Below are 16458 nucleotides of genomic sequence, written 5' to 3' on the forward strand. Positions count from 1 at the left end.
TCCCGCGGGCCCTTGTGTAACCATACGCAGAAAGCCCTGAGGCTCTGGACTACCTTTCTGAACATCAAAGATGACGACAAAAAACAAATAGGATTGGGGAGATGGCATAACGGTTATGCAGAAGGCTTTCTTGCCTGAGGCCCCAGGCTCGACGCCCCCCCCACACACACCCTCGCCCCACCAGTGAGCAGAAGCCAGAGCCTAGTGGTAATGCGGCGCTCACTGCGGCGCTCACCCCGGCCGAGAGCATCTGAGCTCAGACCTCACCTCACAGCACAGCAGCTGAGCCCCCGCCCCTACGCCCCCCTCCCCGGCTTCTCTAGCTACCAGGAGAAGACAGAGGACTCACCAAGATACCAGCTGACAGTCAGCCCCAGGGCTGACTGCTCACAGCGCCAAGGCCTGCCTCGACCTCTCTGATGTGGTCCGTGTTTCCTCTTGACTCATTTTGTTTGTGTTGGGTTTTTTTTTGGTTTTTTTTTTTTTTTTTTTGGTAAGAGCTCTTGATTGGTTATTATCAGACCAGCTGAACCCACATGACCATCCTCCATCTGTGTGATCTGAGGGGAGGGGGCACCGTGACATCTAGATGGAGGTGGGTGGTGGGTGGTGGGTGGTGGGTGCTGTCCTTCCAGGGAAAACTACGAGGGGCTGCGTGGAGGTCTGGCTGAGGCAGGTCACCGAGGCTGGGCTCATCGGCACCTCAGAAGTGTCTCACCCTGCAGTCACCCAAGTCCTCTGGACAGCTCGAGTCTGGCACGGTGAGAGCAGTCCATGCCGTGGCCTGGAAGGCGGATTGGCACGGTGAGAGCAGTCCATGCCGTGGCCTGGAAGGCGGATGGGCACGAGAACCAGAGCAGCTCTGCTAAGTGGCTTTTGTTCCCCACTTTATAAATGAGAAACACTGAAGCCCACAGCTGAAGTGACAGCCACTCCGCTGGAGCCACCAGGCTTCCTAGGGCTGCTCACTTCCAGAACTCAGACACTGAACCCCTTGGCCGCTTTACAGCCCTGGTCATTGGTCCCCATGGTCCAGCCGGGGACTGGCATTCTGGAAGTCAAACACTGGGAGAATGTCTTCCTGGGTTACGCCCCGCCACACACATCCCTCCCTCCCTCCCTCCCTCCACGGCAGGGCCCCGGAGAGCTCTCAGGGCTCATTTTCTGCTTCCCCAGAAGCAGCCGCCCCCCGTGCAGAACCTGGCACTGCGCTCACCCAGCCTGCCCCCTCACACCCCGAGTGCCGAGTGGCCTCTGCCCCACAGGCTAGGCCGCCTCCTCCCCAGGTCCTTCTCAGCAGCAAGAGACCAGTATGGGCTCCACGAGGACCCGGGCCCTGCCAGGGACAGTCACTGCAGATAAGTCAGCAGAAGGCCAGGGAGGTGTGAGGCCATGCAAGACTGCTCGGGCCCCCAAGGGTCCCCAGGACCTGATGGGCCGCAGTGCCCGTGTTCCTTCTGCTGACTTTTATTCTTGTGCATTTATTTATTTATTTATTTATTTATTTGCCTCCAGGGTGATCGCTGGGGCTCAGTATCGGCACCGTGAATCCACTGCTCCCGGCGGCCATCTTTCCCATTTTATTGGATAGGGACAGGGAGAGATTGAGAGGGGAGAGGGAGGCAAAGGGGGGGAGAGACAGAGAGATAACCTGCCGCCCTGCTTCGCCACTTGTGAAGCATCCCTTCTGCAGGTGGGGGGGGGGCAGGGGTCGAACCCAGATCTTTGTGCTTAGAACAGTGTGCGCTTAATTAACCCTGTGTGCCACCGCCCAGCCCCTCTGCTAATCTCCATGAGTGTGGAATCGTGCTAGGAGCCTTCAAAATCGATCTGAAAACCTCTAGCGTTTTTTTTTTTTTAAATCCTGAGTGAACTGATTTAAACTACCTTTCTTCCAAACTTGTAAAGCAAATGTGGTGTTTTCTGAGGACCAGAATCATTTGGCTGTGAGGGGTGTGTACTGGGGGTGAGGTGGGCGGGGTGGAGGCTTGATGGTCGGGGGCCAGAAGCAGGACTGACCTAACTGCACCTGTCTTTCTGAAAGAACCTTGAGATGAAACCCCGCAGAGTGGGCCAGCCTGTCAGGAGTCTCTTATTTTTCCATTTAGAGGTGAGCTGGGGGCAGGCCCACGGGCTGGCAGAGCGGCAGACCCTTGCCCAGCCCGCCCCGCCACGCCCTTCCCTCAGCTGTCTCTCCTACTCCTGAGACAAACGGCTGCATCTGTGTGTATGGGAGAGGGGGAGGGAGGCGCGAACTGCAGGGGTGTGGCTGGTTGCAGCTGTCACAGCCATTCTCCAGTGGGCCGCTCTCCCGAGGGAAGGCTACTCCCCGAGCTGGAGGAACTGAGTCCCTGGTGAACTGGCGGCCGGTGCTCTGTTCCAGCCGCTGGATAAACCCCTCTTGGGATCAACCCCCGTGGTTCTCCTCTGATTCCTCTGACGTCGGATCCCTTACTTTGAGAGTGCGGGCGTCCATTTCTGTCCTGGGCTTCCCCTCGACGGCTCCCGCAGTCTCTCACTGAAGCGGGCTGAAAGGAGGAAGGTGGCAGCCCTTGTCGGCCTTCGCAGACACCAGACCTCTCAAGCCTGAGCCCCAGTGAGGGTGTCAGCTCGGAGAGGAGGCGAGTCAAACAGCAGGCGGGTGGTGGGTGGGATGGCAGGAGGCGAGAGCCCCACAGCTGCCTCAGCAGGTCCCTGTGCTGCAGCCACAGGAGAGTTGCCAAGTAATCCGACACCAAATTACCAGAAAAGCTTTTCTTCACTTGGTTTTCAGATTAAAACCAGAAAATCAGTGACTAATAGGAAACCTACCAGGAGCTCCACCGTGAAACCAAAGCCGCCCCTGGGTCCACAGCGAGGCTCGGAACAGCCACGCCACCCGTAGGGTCCCGGGGAGACAGGGGGGCCCAGAGCCAGGGCCCATGAAGAGCCGCTGAGTGTGGCCTGTGCGTCCACGGAGCCACAGACGGGCGTGGCCTGGGCTCCGCTGAGATGCCGTCCAGGTGAACATGTGGGGCCCTGCAGCTCACAGGACGCCGTCCTGGGTCACGGCTGGAGCCAGCAGAGCAGACGGGCCCCTGAGGAAAGCTGTCAGCATGGCGCTCAGCTCAGGGGTGCTCCGGGGAGCTTCCATTCTCTCCCCAGTGCGTCCCGCCAGGGAATCTGCCTGCCAGCCACCCGCAGGGTTGACATTGTGCCCCCCTCACACGAGAAGGTAGCCAAGCCGCCTGGGTTTGCGAGAGGAAAACGCTAGATTCCAGCTGCAAAGACCAGACTGAAAAGATCCCACCCACAACCCCTCGTGCACACAGGCAGGTGTCACATCTTCAGCGTCATGTGGATGGATGGATGGATGGATGGATGGGTGGATGGGTGCATGGGTGGATGGATGGGTGCATGGGTGGATGGATGCATGGGTGGGTGGATGGATGGGTGGATGGGTGCGTGGGTGGGTGGGTGGGTGGGTGGGTGGATGGATGGATGCGTGGGTGGATGGATGGGTGGGTGGGTGGATGGATGGGTGGATGGATGGATGGATGGGTGGATGGATGGGTGGATGGATGGGTGGGTGGGTGGGTGGATGGATGGAAGGATGGATGGATAGATTGGTGGGTGGATGGATGGATGGATTGGTGGGTGGATGGATGAGTAGGTGGATGGATGGATTTTTGCCACTGGAGTTGTAGCTGGGTCTCACTACCCCCTTGGCTTCACTACTCTTGGTAGCCATTTTCTTCTTCTGATAGAGGGTGAGAGACGGAGAGAAGGAGAGACACCTGCATCACTGCTTCACAACTTGTGAAGCTTCCCCCACAGGTGGAGGCCGGGGAACATGCATTCAGCCAGCGAGCCCGGCTGCCCCGTTACCTTCTGTTCCTGGCAGGTACTGAGTTAGAACCGTGGTTGGGACCTCTGCACGGAGCCTGCAGGACAGGGCCCTGAGGGGTAAAGCCGAGACCTTTCTTTCTCGAGAGTGGGGAGAATCTGGAGGCGCGGGGGGCGGGGGGGGGGGACCAGGGCTGGAAGATCCAGCCGCCAGCAGGCCAGCGTGTAACTCAGCAGGGCCAGGAACCCAGCAGGAGAGCTGGTGCCATCAGCCACGGGACGGGACGCTCCCCCTGGCCAGAGAAGGGGCACCTCTTGGCCTTGTGTTTCTTCTGCGAAAACCCTCAAAAGCTTTCAAAGAAAAGGTCTGCCAGCAGGGCAGGGTGACCTCTAGTGGCCTCTTGCTCCCCATCCCGCAGGCATCTTTGCAAATGAGCCTTTTTTGGCCTGAACACTCCCACAGCCCCCTCAGCAAGAATATCTACACACACACACACACACACACACACACACACACACACACACACACACACACTTTATGACTACTCGTGTGTGTGTGTGTGTGTGTGTGTGTGCGCGTGTGCGTGTGTGTGTGTGTGTGTGTGTGTGTGTGTGTGTGCGAGAGCTGCATAACAGCCCCCCTCGCCATGTGTGAGTGCTGCTACCCTGCCACTTGTGTTTTATTCGAACTCTGTTGCTGTCAGTCACAACTAGGTTGACTCACACCCGCTAAACGTGATGAAAGGCCACCGAGGGAGACTCACCAGCAGGACGCACTCCCCACCCCACCCCACCCCCCCCCCCCCCCCCGTGCAAGGGCCTGAGCCCCGGCCTCCCCGTGGGCGCACCACGCAAAGGGCAGGTTTCGCCAGCCCTGGAGCAGTACTGGGGTGTCTCTCCTCCTCCCCTCTGCCTCTCACCCTCTGGAAGGAAAGGAAAAAAAGAGAAAAGAAAATTGGGGGAAGAAGGAAGGGCAATCTCCCCCTAGTGGCTGTGCCTAGAACTGCATCACCCGCATGCACACTCCCACTTGAACCTGCTTTCTCTCCCGCTCTGTCCATCCGTCCCGTGGGTCCCCAGCAAGGACAGACAGGGTCTGGGGGACCGACTCTGGGAATCACCCCCTCACAGCAGAGGCCGGGGGTTGTCTGCTGTGGTGCTCAGAGAGGGAGGGATGAGGACAGAGGGAACAGGGGTCAGGGCATCTTGTGTCCTGAGTGCAGGACAGTGACAAGGCCGGGTGCTTCCCGATTTGTCACCTTCTCGTGAGGCTGTGAAAGCCAAGGAAGGCGCGCGGGGCCCCTCGGTCTAGAAGGAGCTGGGTCCCAAAAGCACTGAGGCCGTGACCGGTGGGTGAGGGGAAGGGGAGCCCAGGGGTGGGCAGCGTGGAGACCACCTGTGTGCAGCCGGGAGCCCCCCGTGGAGGTCCGGTCCACAGCCTAGGCTTTGGATCTGACTTTGCCGCAGTGAAATCGCCTTACAGAGCCTGCTCAGAGTCAGCCCGGCTGCCGGGCAAGGCGCAAAGCCCAGGCCGCTTTCAGACAGACGCCTGCCCCCCCCTTCCTGTGGACGGGCAGCCCCTGCTCAGCATGGAACTCACTGGCAGTGAGGTCTGAGACCAGTGCCAGGCAGGTGACAGATGTCACTGCCACGCAGAAAGAAAGGGCTGGCACTTAGCCAGGTGCGCCACCACCCATCCCCCCCTTTTAAACTTTTATTTTTTTAATTTTTTCAAAGGTTTTATATATTTATTAATGAGAAACGTAGGAGGAGGAGAGAGAAAGAACCAGACATCGCTCTGGTACATGTGCTGCCGGGGATTGAACTCGGGACCTCATGCCTGAGAGTCCGATGCTTTATCCACTGCACCACCTCCTGGACCACAAATTTTTATAATGAATACATGAAACTCACATGCAGACCAGCTGAAATCAAAAAAGACGTTTGGATTTGTAAGAAGTGCAGGAGAGAGAGTCGGGCGGTAGCGTAGCGGGTTAAGCACAGGTGGCGCAAAGCGCAGGGACCGGCATAAGGAACCCGGTTCGAGCCCCCGGCTCCCCACCTGCAGGGGAGTCGCTTCACAGGCGGTGAAGCAGGTCTGCAGGTGTCTGTCTCTCTCTCCCCCTCTTTGTCTTCCCCTCCTCTCTCCATTTCTCTCTGTCCTATCCAACAACAATGACATCAACAACAATAATAATAACTACAACAAAAAAACAAGGGCAACAAAAGGGAATAAATAAATATTTTAAAAAATTTAAGGGAGTCCAACAGTAGCGCAGTGGGTTAAGCGTACGTGGCGCAAAGCACAAGGACCGGCGTAAGGATTCCGGTTCGAGCCCCCGGCTCCCCACCTGCAGGGGAGTCGCTTCCCAGGCGGTGAAGCAGGTCTGCAGGTGTCTGTCTTTCTCTCCCCCTCTGTCTTCTCCTCCTCTCTCCATTTCTCTGTCCTAGCCAACAATGACATCAACAACAATAATAACTACAACAATAAAACAAGGGCAACTAAAGGGGGGAAGCAAAAAAAAGAAAGGAAAAGAAAGCCCACCAGGAGAGCGGGGCTGCGACAGGCAAGTGTGAGCCGGGCGCCATGCTTCTGCTCGGCCTTCTCACCTGATCCTGCTCTCCGCCCACACAACCCTCCCCTAGGGGCCACCCACTGGACACTGGACCTGGTGTCCTCGGGATGGTAGCCTAATGGCTGTGTTCTCTGTGACACTTCAGGGACACCACGTCGAGCTCACTAAGCCCTGAAGACCCTGAAGACATGCCGTTGGGGCAGGATGCCGAGATCTGCTTGTTGAAGTCCGGGGAGCTGATGTAAGTGACCAGCTGAGCAGGCCGTGCCCAGGCTCCGTGTCGGGTGGAGGAAGGAGCCTGGTCTCTCAGTGCCACAGCCGAGAGCACTCAGACTTGGCGCTTCTCTCCAGCTGTAGTTTTTATTGTATGACTCACTGTCTCTGGCCCTTTATGTTTTGAAAGAGGCTCATCTCCACCTTGAGATCTTTGGTCCCAAAGACACAGCCCTGAGACGCCCACCTCCCCAAGGCCCCCGTACCGCTCCTGTGTTCCAAGGTGTCTACACTTCATTTTCAGGAGCCTGTTTACAATCTTGCAGCATTTGGGCCAGAGCACAGGCCCCAGCTCTCCAGTGAGAAGGAGAAGGATGGGAAGCATGGAGGACTTTGAATGACTGGAATGCTTCCTTTTGGTGCTATTCAGAAAGAGAAAAGGGGGGGCGGGGAGGCAGAGAACTGGAAAGAGAAAGGGCCGCAACAGGTGGACAGCTGAGCAGCGCCAGGGGGGCTCCCCAAGGCCAAGCACTGGGCCCTGGCTTACCACAAGGCCATGGGGCAGCCGCAGCCCACCTCTCAGTGCCGATGAGCCTAGAGGGGCCCTGTCGGGTTGCGTCGAGGGGGAGAGAACTCGACCGGAGCCAACCTGGGCCACTGCTTACTCAGCGACGCGGGAGAGGAACCAGGAACTCGTGGCTTAGCGGGAATGCAATGCAATAATGCCTTTATTGATCAGAGAAAACTGCCTTTATATCTTCTGAGGCGGAAGTGGCAGGTCGGAAAAGGGAATGGCTAGGAGAGGGGGTGGAGAGAAAAGAATGCACGACGGTAGCAAGCTTCCATCTAACCAGTGGGGATGAAACCAATGCCCTGCAGGCAGGGTGGGTCTCAGGCAAAACAGTGATTATGTAGACCACAGCATCAAGCAATGCAGCATGGAGCAGGGGGAGCTGGCGTATTGCCCAGCCCCGCGCGAGCGCGAGCGTAGGCCAGGACCGGGTTTCCCGCTTCCTGTTCTACTCCTCCCACTCTCCAGCTGCACCGTGCACACGGTCATTGCCTGGGAAGCACCCACCGCTGTGCACCCAGCTCGTTTCTCTCCGTAACGGTAACAGAACACAGAACACGTTGATCAGGCTCTCCCAGGCGGTGTCCTCCCCAGATCCTCCGGGTCTCTGGCCACCTGGAGCCTCAGCCCACCTGGCTGCAGGACCCAGGTACTCGGCCCGCTCCAGCAGGACCCTCTCTGCGTTTGCATCTCAGGGTAAGGCTGCCCCTCTCGGTGGAAGACATCAGCAGATTCGGGGAGAGTGACAGGGAGCTGTTCGTGAAGTCCTGCACCTACAGCGTCATCCCCATCACCGTGGCTGAGGCGGGCCTCACCATCACCTGGGTCTTCTCCTCCGAGCCCAAGAGCATCTCCTTCAGTGTGGTCTTCCAGGAGGCCGAGGACACCCCGCTAGACCAGTGTAAGGTGAGGCTGCGCCCCTGCGGCAGACGGGCCCCGTCTTTGGGAACGTTGACGATAGTCCAGCTGTGAGGCCGGGTTGTTCCAGAGCAGAGCAGAACACGCAGGGCTGCCCAAAGGAGGAAGCAGCGTCCTCTCTGCTTCTGCTCATGAGGTTGGGAAGCGAGAAGCTCACCCATCTCATCAGTAGAGACGCACAGCTTTGGGGGTCCGTCACTTGAGTGGTTCGGCCTGGAGTCTCGTTGGCAGTGTCGGCTCACACCACCCCCAGCCCCGAGACTGTCAGCGTGGACTAGCACCAATAGCCAGGGCAGAGTTGTCGGTCTCGGCTGCACATGAAAAGCCCAGCTGAGGCCACACCTGGGCCCCTCACCCTGGATCTCCATGGTCTGCCACCCAGGTGTCACCAGCTAAGTCCCGCAGCTGCCACGGTGGACACCTGAGGTCCAGGCCCGGAGCTCGGGCACCAGTGAGGACAGGGCCAGGAGGAGAGGTCAGAGCACAGCAAGGGAGCGGAGCTCCGTGGGGAGAGGAGCAGGGAACGGGCTGAGGAGAGGGAGGGGGCCCTGCGCCCGAGAGCTGACGTTCAGCCCCGGACCTCGGCAGGGAGAGGGTGTGAAGGGACCGTGGGAGGGGGCCGTTTTGAGTAGAAACGCGGGTTGCTCTGGAGTCATCGTGAGGGGACAGGAGGGCAGGACAGTCAGACAGGCTGGACCGGTGCTTAGATTGGCTCCCAGCTAGCAGGATCGAGACCAGCTCTGCACCCCCACGGAGGGCGGGAATCCCGAGAGCAAGGCTTCCTGCGTCAGTCAAGTGGGGCCTGCTGAGGACCCCCAGGGGCTCCGGTCGAGAGTGGGGACGTCACGGAGCTGACGCCAGCCTAGGCCCGGGAGCACGGCAGCTTGTGGCAAGGAATCCTCGTGGGGTGGGGAATGTGTGTGTGCGTGGGGTGGGCGCCCGACGTCCCTGCCCCGTTGGAGATGGCTGTGCCACTGGTGTCCCAGTCAGCTTTGCTCTCACGTTTACTGCAGGCCTCCTCTGTTTGGAGTCTGGCGTTCTCTCTGACTGAACAAGCTCTGTCTCTGGTTCCTTCGTGGGCTTGCAGCCACCCGCCCGTGTGCATAGACAGCTTGGGAACCCCTCTTGTAGAGAAGCTCTGGGCCCCTCGCAGAAGGCCCTGAGGTCCAGGCTCAGCCCCTGTGTGGCAGGTGTCCTCTCTGCAGAGTGAAGGGGCCTCACCCTGGCGCACTTAGCTTAGTGCAAACACTGCACTCCAGGCCTTCCCACCAGCACCTTGGCCTACAGCCTCCTTCCTCCCTGCCGCCACCCAGGTCCCGGGACTCCCAGCTGAGACACTGGTGTGTGAGTGTGACAGGCAGAGCCCGGCCTTTGCCACACTGCTCCACACTCACAGACTGGGGCCTCTTCTCTAGCTCAGGCCTTCGCCTGCCCAGTCTGGATGCTTCCCACCTTCTTCTTCTTGCGTTTGCCCTTCTTCCGTAGCCAGTCCACAGCATCAGGTGGAGCCGGATGTCAAGTTTCGAGACCTCCTTTGAATCTGGAGAGGTGGCAGTCGTTGACTATGTGGGTCATAGTCTGTCTGGAGCTGCAGGGGCAGTTCGGGTCGTCTCTGGCTCCCCAGCGATGGAACATAGCGGCGCACCGGCCATGGCCTGTTCGATAGCGATTGAGGAGGGCCCAATCATAACGTGCTAGGTCAAAGCTGGGTTGACGCTCGCAGGGGTCTGTGATGAGGTGTTTGTTCTTTACCTCAGCTGACTGCCAACTCTGTTTCCAAGAGTCTGGAACAGAGAAGTTCAGTGTAGGCACAGGGGACCAGATTGGGTGACAAGACGTCAAGCGTTGGACAGGGTGGGCGAAGATATCCGCGTAGATTGGCAGGTCCGGTCGAGCGTAGACGTGGGAAATGAACTTAGATGATGCCGCATCCCGACGAATATCTGGCAGGGCGATGTTGCTAAGAACTGGCAGCCATGGAACCGGGGTGGAACGGATGGTTCCAGAAATTATCCTCATGGAGGAATATAATTTGGAATCGACCAAGTGGACATGGGGGCTACGGAACCATCCTGGGGCACAGTATTCTGCAGTGGAATAGCATAATGCCAGAGAGGATGATCGTAGTGTGGAAGCGCTCGCGCCCCATGAGGAGCTGGCCAGTCTTGCAATGATGTGATTCCTCGCGCCCACCTTTGCTGCAGTTTTTATGAGATGTTTGTGAAATGACAGAGTGCGATCGAGAGTAACACCAAGATAGACTGGCTGGGCTTCATGCCGGATTCTCGTATCGCCAAGCTGCACATTAAGCTCACGCAAGGCCAAGGCATGGTGTAGATGGAAAACAGATGATACCGTTTTTGCAGTGCTAGGGATTAGCCGCCATTTTTTACAGTCATCAGATATCAGAGACATGTCTTTCGTGAGTGTTTCCTCGAGGATGTCGAACTTGGATGCCTGAGTTGCACAGCAGATGTCATCGGCGTAGATGAACTTCCTTGAAGAAGTTTCTGGGAGGTCATTGATGTAAATATTAAATAGAGTAGGAGCCAGAACAGAGCCCTGGGGGAGGCCACTTGAGACAAGTCTCCATCTGCTAGACTTGTCACCCAGATGCACCCGGAATCTTCTGTTTTGGAGAAGAAACGATATAGTGTTGGCCACCCATGGAGGCAGGCATCTTGAGATCTTGACTAGGAGACCACGGTGCCAGACCGTGTCCTAGGCTGCTGTGAGATCAACAAAGACAGCACCCGTCTTTAAATTCTTCTGGAATCCATTTTCAGTGTAAGTTGAGAGGGCCAGGGCTTGTTCGCAGGTAGATCTTCCTGGGCGGAAACCAGCCTGGGCGGGTGATAGGAATTTCTCTGTAAGATGAGAAATGCTTCCCACCAGGACTCCAAAGCTCCGGCCTGGAAAAGCCTCCCTAATGTGGCCTTCCCCTCCGTGGCCACCAGAGGGCGGACGCAGCCCATCTACAGGGTGCCCACCGGGAGCCAGGGCTGTAGGCAGCTTCTGCCAGTGGCTGGGTGCCCAGTGGAGCAGTGGGATGCCGGCTGCACTTCCTCAGCCCCTGTGTGTGGAGAGGGAGCCGGAGGAGCTCTGGGCCTTAGAGGGACACAGATCAGACTGGAGCACCCAGGTGGCAGCTGAGCTAGGGCTCTTCAGAGACCGGGGGCTAGAGAGAGAAGGGCCGTCGGAGCTCCACCCCGGAGCTGAATCAGACAGAGAGGCCGGTGCAGAGACAACTCCTGCGTCAAGGACGAGATCAGAAGAGGAGAAAAAAAAAGGCACAAAGACACAGAGAGCGAGGATGCTGTAGCAGCGGCCCTGAGAGGAAACAAGGGGGGTCACCAGCTTATGCCTGGATGACAGGAAAGGGAGAGAGAAGGAAGCCAAACTTGAGTAGAAAGAGAAAGTGTCAGGAGTCGAGCGGGCGGCAGTGCAGCGGGTTAAGCACAAGGACCGGCGTAAGGATCCCGGTTCGAGCCCCCGGCTCCCCACCTGCAGGGGAGTCGCTTCACAGGCGGTGAAGCAGGTCTGCAGGTGTTTGTCTTTCTCTCCTCCTCTCTGTCTTCCCCTCCTCTCTCCATTTCTCTCTGTCCTATCCAACAATGATGATATCAATAACAACAATAATAACTACAACAATAAAACAACAAGGGCAACCAAAGGAATAAATAAAATATTTAAATAACATAAAAATGGAACCCTCTCAGCCGCAGAGTACATGTCCACGGCCCTGGCTTTGGTCCCCTACATGACTTTAAAAGTCAAGGTGAGGGGGTCAGGCAGTAGCGCAGCGGGGTAAGCACAGGTGGCACAAAGCACAAGGACTGGAGTAAGGATCCCGGTTCGAGCCCCCGGCTCCCCACCTACAGGGGAGTCACTTCACAGGCGGTGAAGCAGGTCTGCAGGTGTCTGTCTTTCTCTCCCCCTCTCTGTCTTCCCCTCCTCTCTCCATTTCTCTCTGTCCTATCCAACGGCGACATCAACAACAACAATAAAACCAACAAGGGCAACAAAAGGGAAAATAAATAAATTAAAATTTCAAAAAAATTCAAGGTGAACAGGGGATCTGAATAGACATTCCAGTCTCCAGCCCTGCCACCCTGGATGTGCCCTATTTCATCTGAACAGACAGTCGCCCAAAGAAGACAGGCACATTCTCACTTCTGACCGGGGAGACACAAGTCAGAGCTGTCAGGAGCCGTCACCTTGGCCCCTAAGGATGGACTTATATCATAAAGATAAGAAGCGGGTCTGGGCGCGGCTGTGGAGAGGTGGGAACGCTCCTACCCTGCCAGTGGGTGTGTGCACAGGAGACAGGACAGACATGCATTCCTGTGCCTCTTACGCAGGGGCTCTGGGCCAGTGCGAGGCGGCCCCGCCAGGCAGAGAGAGGGCTCCCCCGGACTGAGCCCCGGCCTGCCAGACCCAGCAAAGGATGGTCCCCTCAGCGGGGAGAGGCTTCACGGTGGCCAGGGCCTGAGGCTGGGAGGCTGGGAGGCTGCTCCCGAGGGTCCCTGAGCAGTTAGTTCCCAGAGCACTCGGTCTCCCTGGACCTCAGCCCCCGCCCCAGGAGAGGGCCTTCCCGGGGGACGGCTGTCCCACACGTCCCTCCTGCTCTCCTCCAGGTGCTCATCCCCATGACCCGGTGCAGTTCGCACAGGGAGAGCATCCAGGGCCAGCTCAAGGTGCGCACTCCCGGCATCTACATGCTCATCTTCGACAACACCTTCTCCAGGTGAGGGCCACCTGCTCCCCCAGCGGCGACCGGGTCCCAAGGGTGCAGGAGGGAGGGAGGGCCCCGCTCTATGGCGTCCCCCCGGGGTGCAGCGGGTGCTGGGGGCCCGTCCCTTTGCTGCCTTACTAAACCCTGGTGGGGTCCGCTCTGCCGTGAGGCCGCCTGCCAGCACCCTGCTCCCCGAAGGCCACATCCCAGCACCTAGCAGAACAGCTCTAGTTCTCCCAGAAGGCCACTGTGTCCCTCCCATGCCGTGCCGTCAGGCCGGGAGTTCCAGGCCCCTCCCGGGAGCAGGAACACACCTGCATCGGCGCACAGCACAGCCCCATCCTGTCAGGGGGCCGCCCTGAGGGCCCTGAGAGCCCCAGCCCCTCCTCCCCCAGGAAGCAGGATGGCACAGTGGTTAGCAGAGCGGGTGGGACCAGCCAGGTGCAGGCTCAGCAATTCCCTCCCCGTACCTCAGCCAAGCCTCAGTTTCCCCACAGTGACAGCGAGCACAGTCACCATCTCACGGTGCCCCGAGCAGGTTGACAGAGTAGCCAGCCCAGCCGAGGGGAGGCTCCGAGACCCCCAGCTTCCACTGGGCATGGCCCAGTCACAAGCGAGAAACCCCACGTGATCGTTGGGTCAGAACCCAGAGCCTGAGCGCTGCCTGCGGTCCACTCTCCCTCACCTCTCTGGCCAGCGCCCGCGCCCGCCTGTCTCCCTGTGCTCGCCCCACCCCACCCCCAATGCCCAGGTGTTGTCACCGCAATGGAGGCGGCATGGGGTGCAGAGTGCAGCCTGCGTGGGCGTTTCTACCCCGGCCCAGGCAGAGGCTGTGGCATCAGCCAATCCCAAGACCACCGTCTGACCCCTCGTAAGGAATCTGCTAGGCCCACAAGCCAAGGGTGCGGAGTCCTGGGGCAGCCCCTGCATTCTGACAGGGATCCCCACACGGGCCAGCACCCGCCCACACCAGCCAGGTCGGCACAACCACAAGAGGCCACGACAGCCGCTGCTGTCCTGGGGGACCAGCCCTCGGACAAAGACCCCCCTCCCCTCACACACACTTTCCATTTCTGCTTCCTCAGATTTGTCTCCAAGAAGGTGTTTTACCGCCTGACGGTTGACCGGCCTGTGATCTATGATGGAAGTGACTTCCCGTAGCCTCAGCAACTGGGTTTGAGTCATTTCACGTTAGCTGTTGGAAATACTACCCTTTCTTACCTGTCACATAAAGCAGTTCAAGAGAAGAGGAAAAAGAGGAGAGGAGAGGAGAGGAGAGGAGAGGATGTAAGGCAGTCACCCTGAAGCTGACGAGAAGCAGTTAGCTGCCCTTCCAGAGAACACTGTACACACAGCACTAAGCATCAGCACCCTTCACCCCCTTGGCTCTTAAGGGCCTGAGCTCGTTTTTGCTGATTAAGATCTAGCTGTCCTCACGGGTGCCAAGGCCTCACCCCTCAGGAGAACGTTGGCCTTTTCCTGGACTGCAGCTGCTCACCCCTGCAGGGGTCCACGGGCGGGTGGGGAGACTCCCTCTGGCCCTGCCCGGAAGGCTGTGCACCACGAGCTGCAGTGCCCAGCCCTCGGGCGACCTGCGAGGCCCTCCCAAGATCCCAGCCAGCTTCTTCCTGTCCCAGACCTGTTGTCCCTCCAGCCGACAACTTTGGGGCCACGCCGGGACCTCGGCAGTTGGGAGGGGCCTCCAGGCAGCACTGCCCCCTGAGCCTTCTCCCTGGGCCGCCCGGTCCTCAAGCAAAGCCCTTCTCTCAGCCCGGCCTCCCACAGCTGGAGATGCCGCCCTACAGGCCCAAGCTAGAGAGTCTTGGCAAACAGCCCTCACCACACTTCTGGCCATCACTACCCAGGAAGCTACAGCCCCGGTGCCGGCCAGAAAGCAGGCTTGCACGTCGGCCTGTCTGTGTTTATGGAATGAGCTTATGTTATGAGCTTCCACCTCAAGCGACCAGAACCAGGGCAAGAACCACTATCAGAAACCGGGGCCTTCGAAATAGCGGTCTGTAGCTGGGCAGCCATGACTCACCGGCTTGCTCTCTGGTCACGTCTCCTCCGCCACCCCCACCTGCCAGGCCCCCCAGCGCCCCGTTTAGCCTGAGTCACCCCAGGGAAGTCTGGTCTGGAGTCAGGTGAGTCCCGTCCCGTTACCTGGACAGCAGGTAAGCCCTCCTCTCCTTCCGCCGCACAGAGCACACTCCTGGTGACCGCCTTGTGCCTTTCCACGGAGCCCAGGTGCCTGCAGTCGGGTCCGCGGGGCTTCGGATGAGGGACTCACCTTGGCAGGGGTCCGAGGATCTGAGTGCCAGACCCAGTCAACCCTCTAGCTCATCTGGTAACTACGTCAGGCCGCATGCCCCACCTCAGGGCTTCATTCTCACCACCCACAGCGCTGACACTGGCCGGCCTGGAGCACTTGGAAACAAGGGAGGGGTCAGAGGAAGGAATCCCAGACATTTTGCCTAAAAGCACAATACGGGTACTTGCTCACAGCTGACGTGGACCATAGGGGCCGGGGAACAGGACCTTCGAGGGCCCAAAGGAAAACGGGGTCTCCCGTGTTTCCCACTTTGAGCAGCCTGTTTTCCCCAAAAAAATACCAGGGCCCCTGACAGCGTCCATTACGGAAGCAAACCAGCCAGGCCCCAGAGGCTCTGCTGACCCCACTTGTGCTCACAGGCTGGTCATATAGCCCGAGGGCTTCCCGGAGCAGACAGCCCACCTTCAAGCCCACCCTTGCTGGGGAAGCAGAATCGGAAGCAGCCGGTCATCCGCACGACAGGACCCACAGAGAGGAATAGAGTCTGGTCTGGGTGCCTAGTTGTCCCAGGAGCTTCCGACCCTCTGCAGTGCCACCACCGTCACCTGACACCAGAGGCACCTCGCAGGTGTCCCAGATGACCTGTTTCCTGGGGAAGACCCGGGGCTTCGCCTCTGAAATCAGCCCTGGACCCCCTCACCCCAGCAGGGAGTCAGCTGCAGCTGAAAAGAGCCTTTGGACACAAGCCCAGAGTCATGTCTCCAAGGGAACCGGGGCCCACGTCGCCTCGGACGGTGACGGCGGCTGCGCAGAGGCCCCTCTGCACGTTAGAAGCCCGAGGCCCCCGTGACGCCCCAGCGCGTGTCCGTTGCTACTGCTCGGACTCTGGTCCTCGCGACTTTCTCTGGTTCGCTGCGCTTCTCAGCTAGACGCTTGTTGGCCCCTCCGTGGGCGTGCGTAGGTAGCATCATCTGAAGCAGAGTCCCGCCACATGGGGGGCGCTTCAACAGTACAGGTGGCCACGATGACATGGGGAACAAGTGTCGGAGGTAGAAGTCCCGCCTAGAAAGCAGCAAACGAAGGGGAGGATATCCAGGGGATGCAAAAAGCACTTTAAAAAAAGGACAGCCACTGAGTAACAGTCACACTTCCTGCAGGAGTAGCCGCCTGGCTCACCTGCTTCACCCCAAACCCTGGCCACCCGGGGGCAGGCTCACCCCAGCAGGAAGGCAGGGCCCACAGTTCTGTGACTACAGCCTGCGCTGGACTCCCCGTGGACTTGGCCAAGCACCAGCAGTGAGCGCGTGCACACACGTGTGTACACACCCGCACACGCACACATGTGAAC

The 16458-nt window shown here is 58.9% G+C and overlaps 1 protein-coding gene across 1 annotated transcript in view; it reads left to right on the forward strand.

Moving 5' to 3' along the window:
- The window catches only part of FYCO1 (FYVE and coiled-coil domain autophagy adaptor 1), a 56179-nt gene extending 42073 nt beyond the window's left edge, over positions 1 to 14106 (forward strand). Inside the window, exons 14-17 of the mRNA XM_060204878.1 lie at positions 6547 to 6642; positions 7881 to 8091; positions 12741 to 12850; positions 13924 to 14106. Coding sequence (XP_060060861.1) covers positions 6547 to 6642; positions 7881 to 8091; positions 12741 to 12850; positions 13924 to 13999 — 493 coding nt within the window. The 3' untranslated portion in view covers positions 14000 to 14106. The remainder of the gene's footprint in view (positions 1 to 6546; positions 6643 to 7880; positions 8092 to 12740; positions 12851 to 13923) is intronic.
- The last annotated feature ends 2352 nt before the right edge of the window (positions 14107 to 16458 follow it).

Source organism: Erinaceus europaeus, chromosome 12, assembly GCF_950295315.1.
Source record: "Erinaceus europaeus chromosome 12, mEriEur2.1, whole genome shotgun sequence".
NCBI classification, from domain to species: Eukaryota; Metazoa; Chordata; class Mammalia; order Eulipotyphla; family Erinaceidae; genus Erinaceus; species Erinaceus europaeus.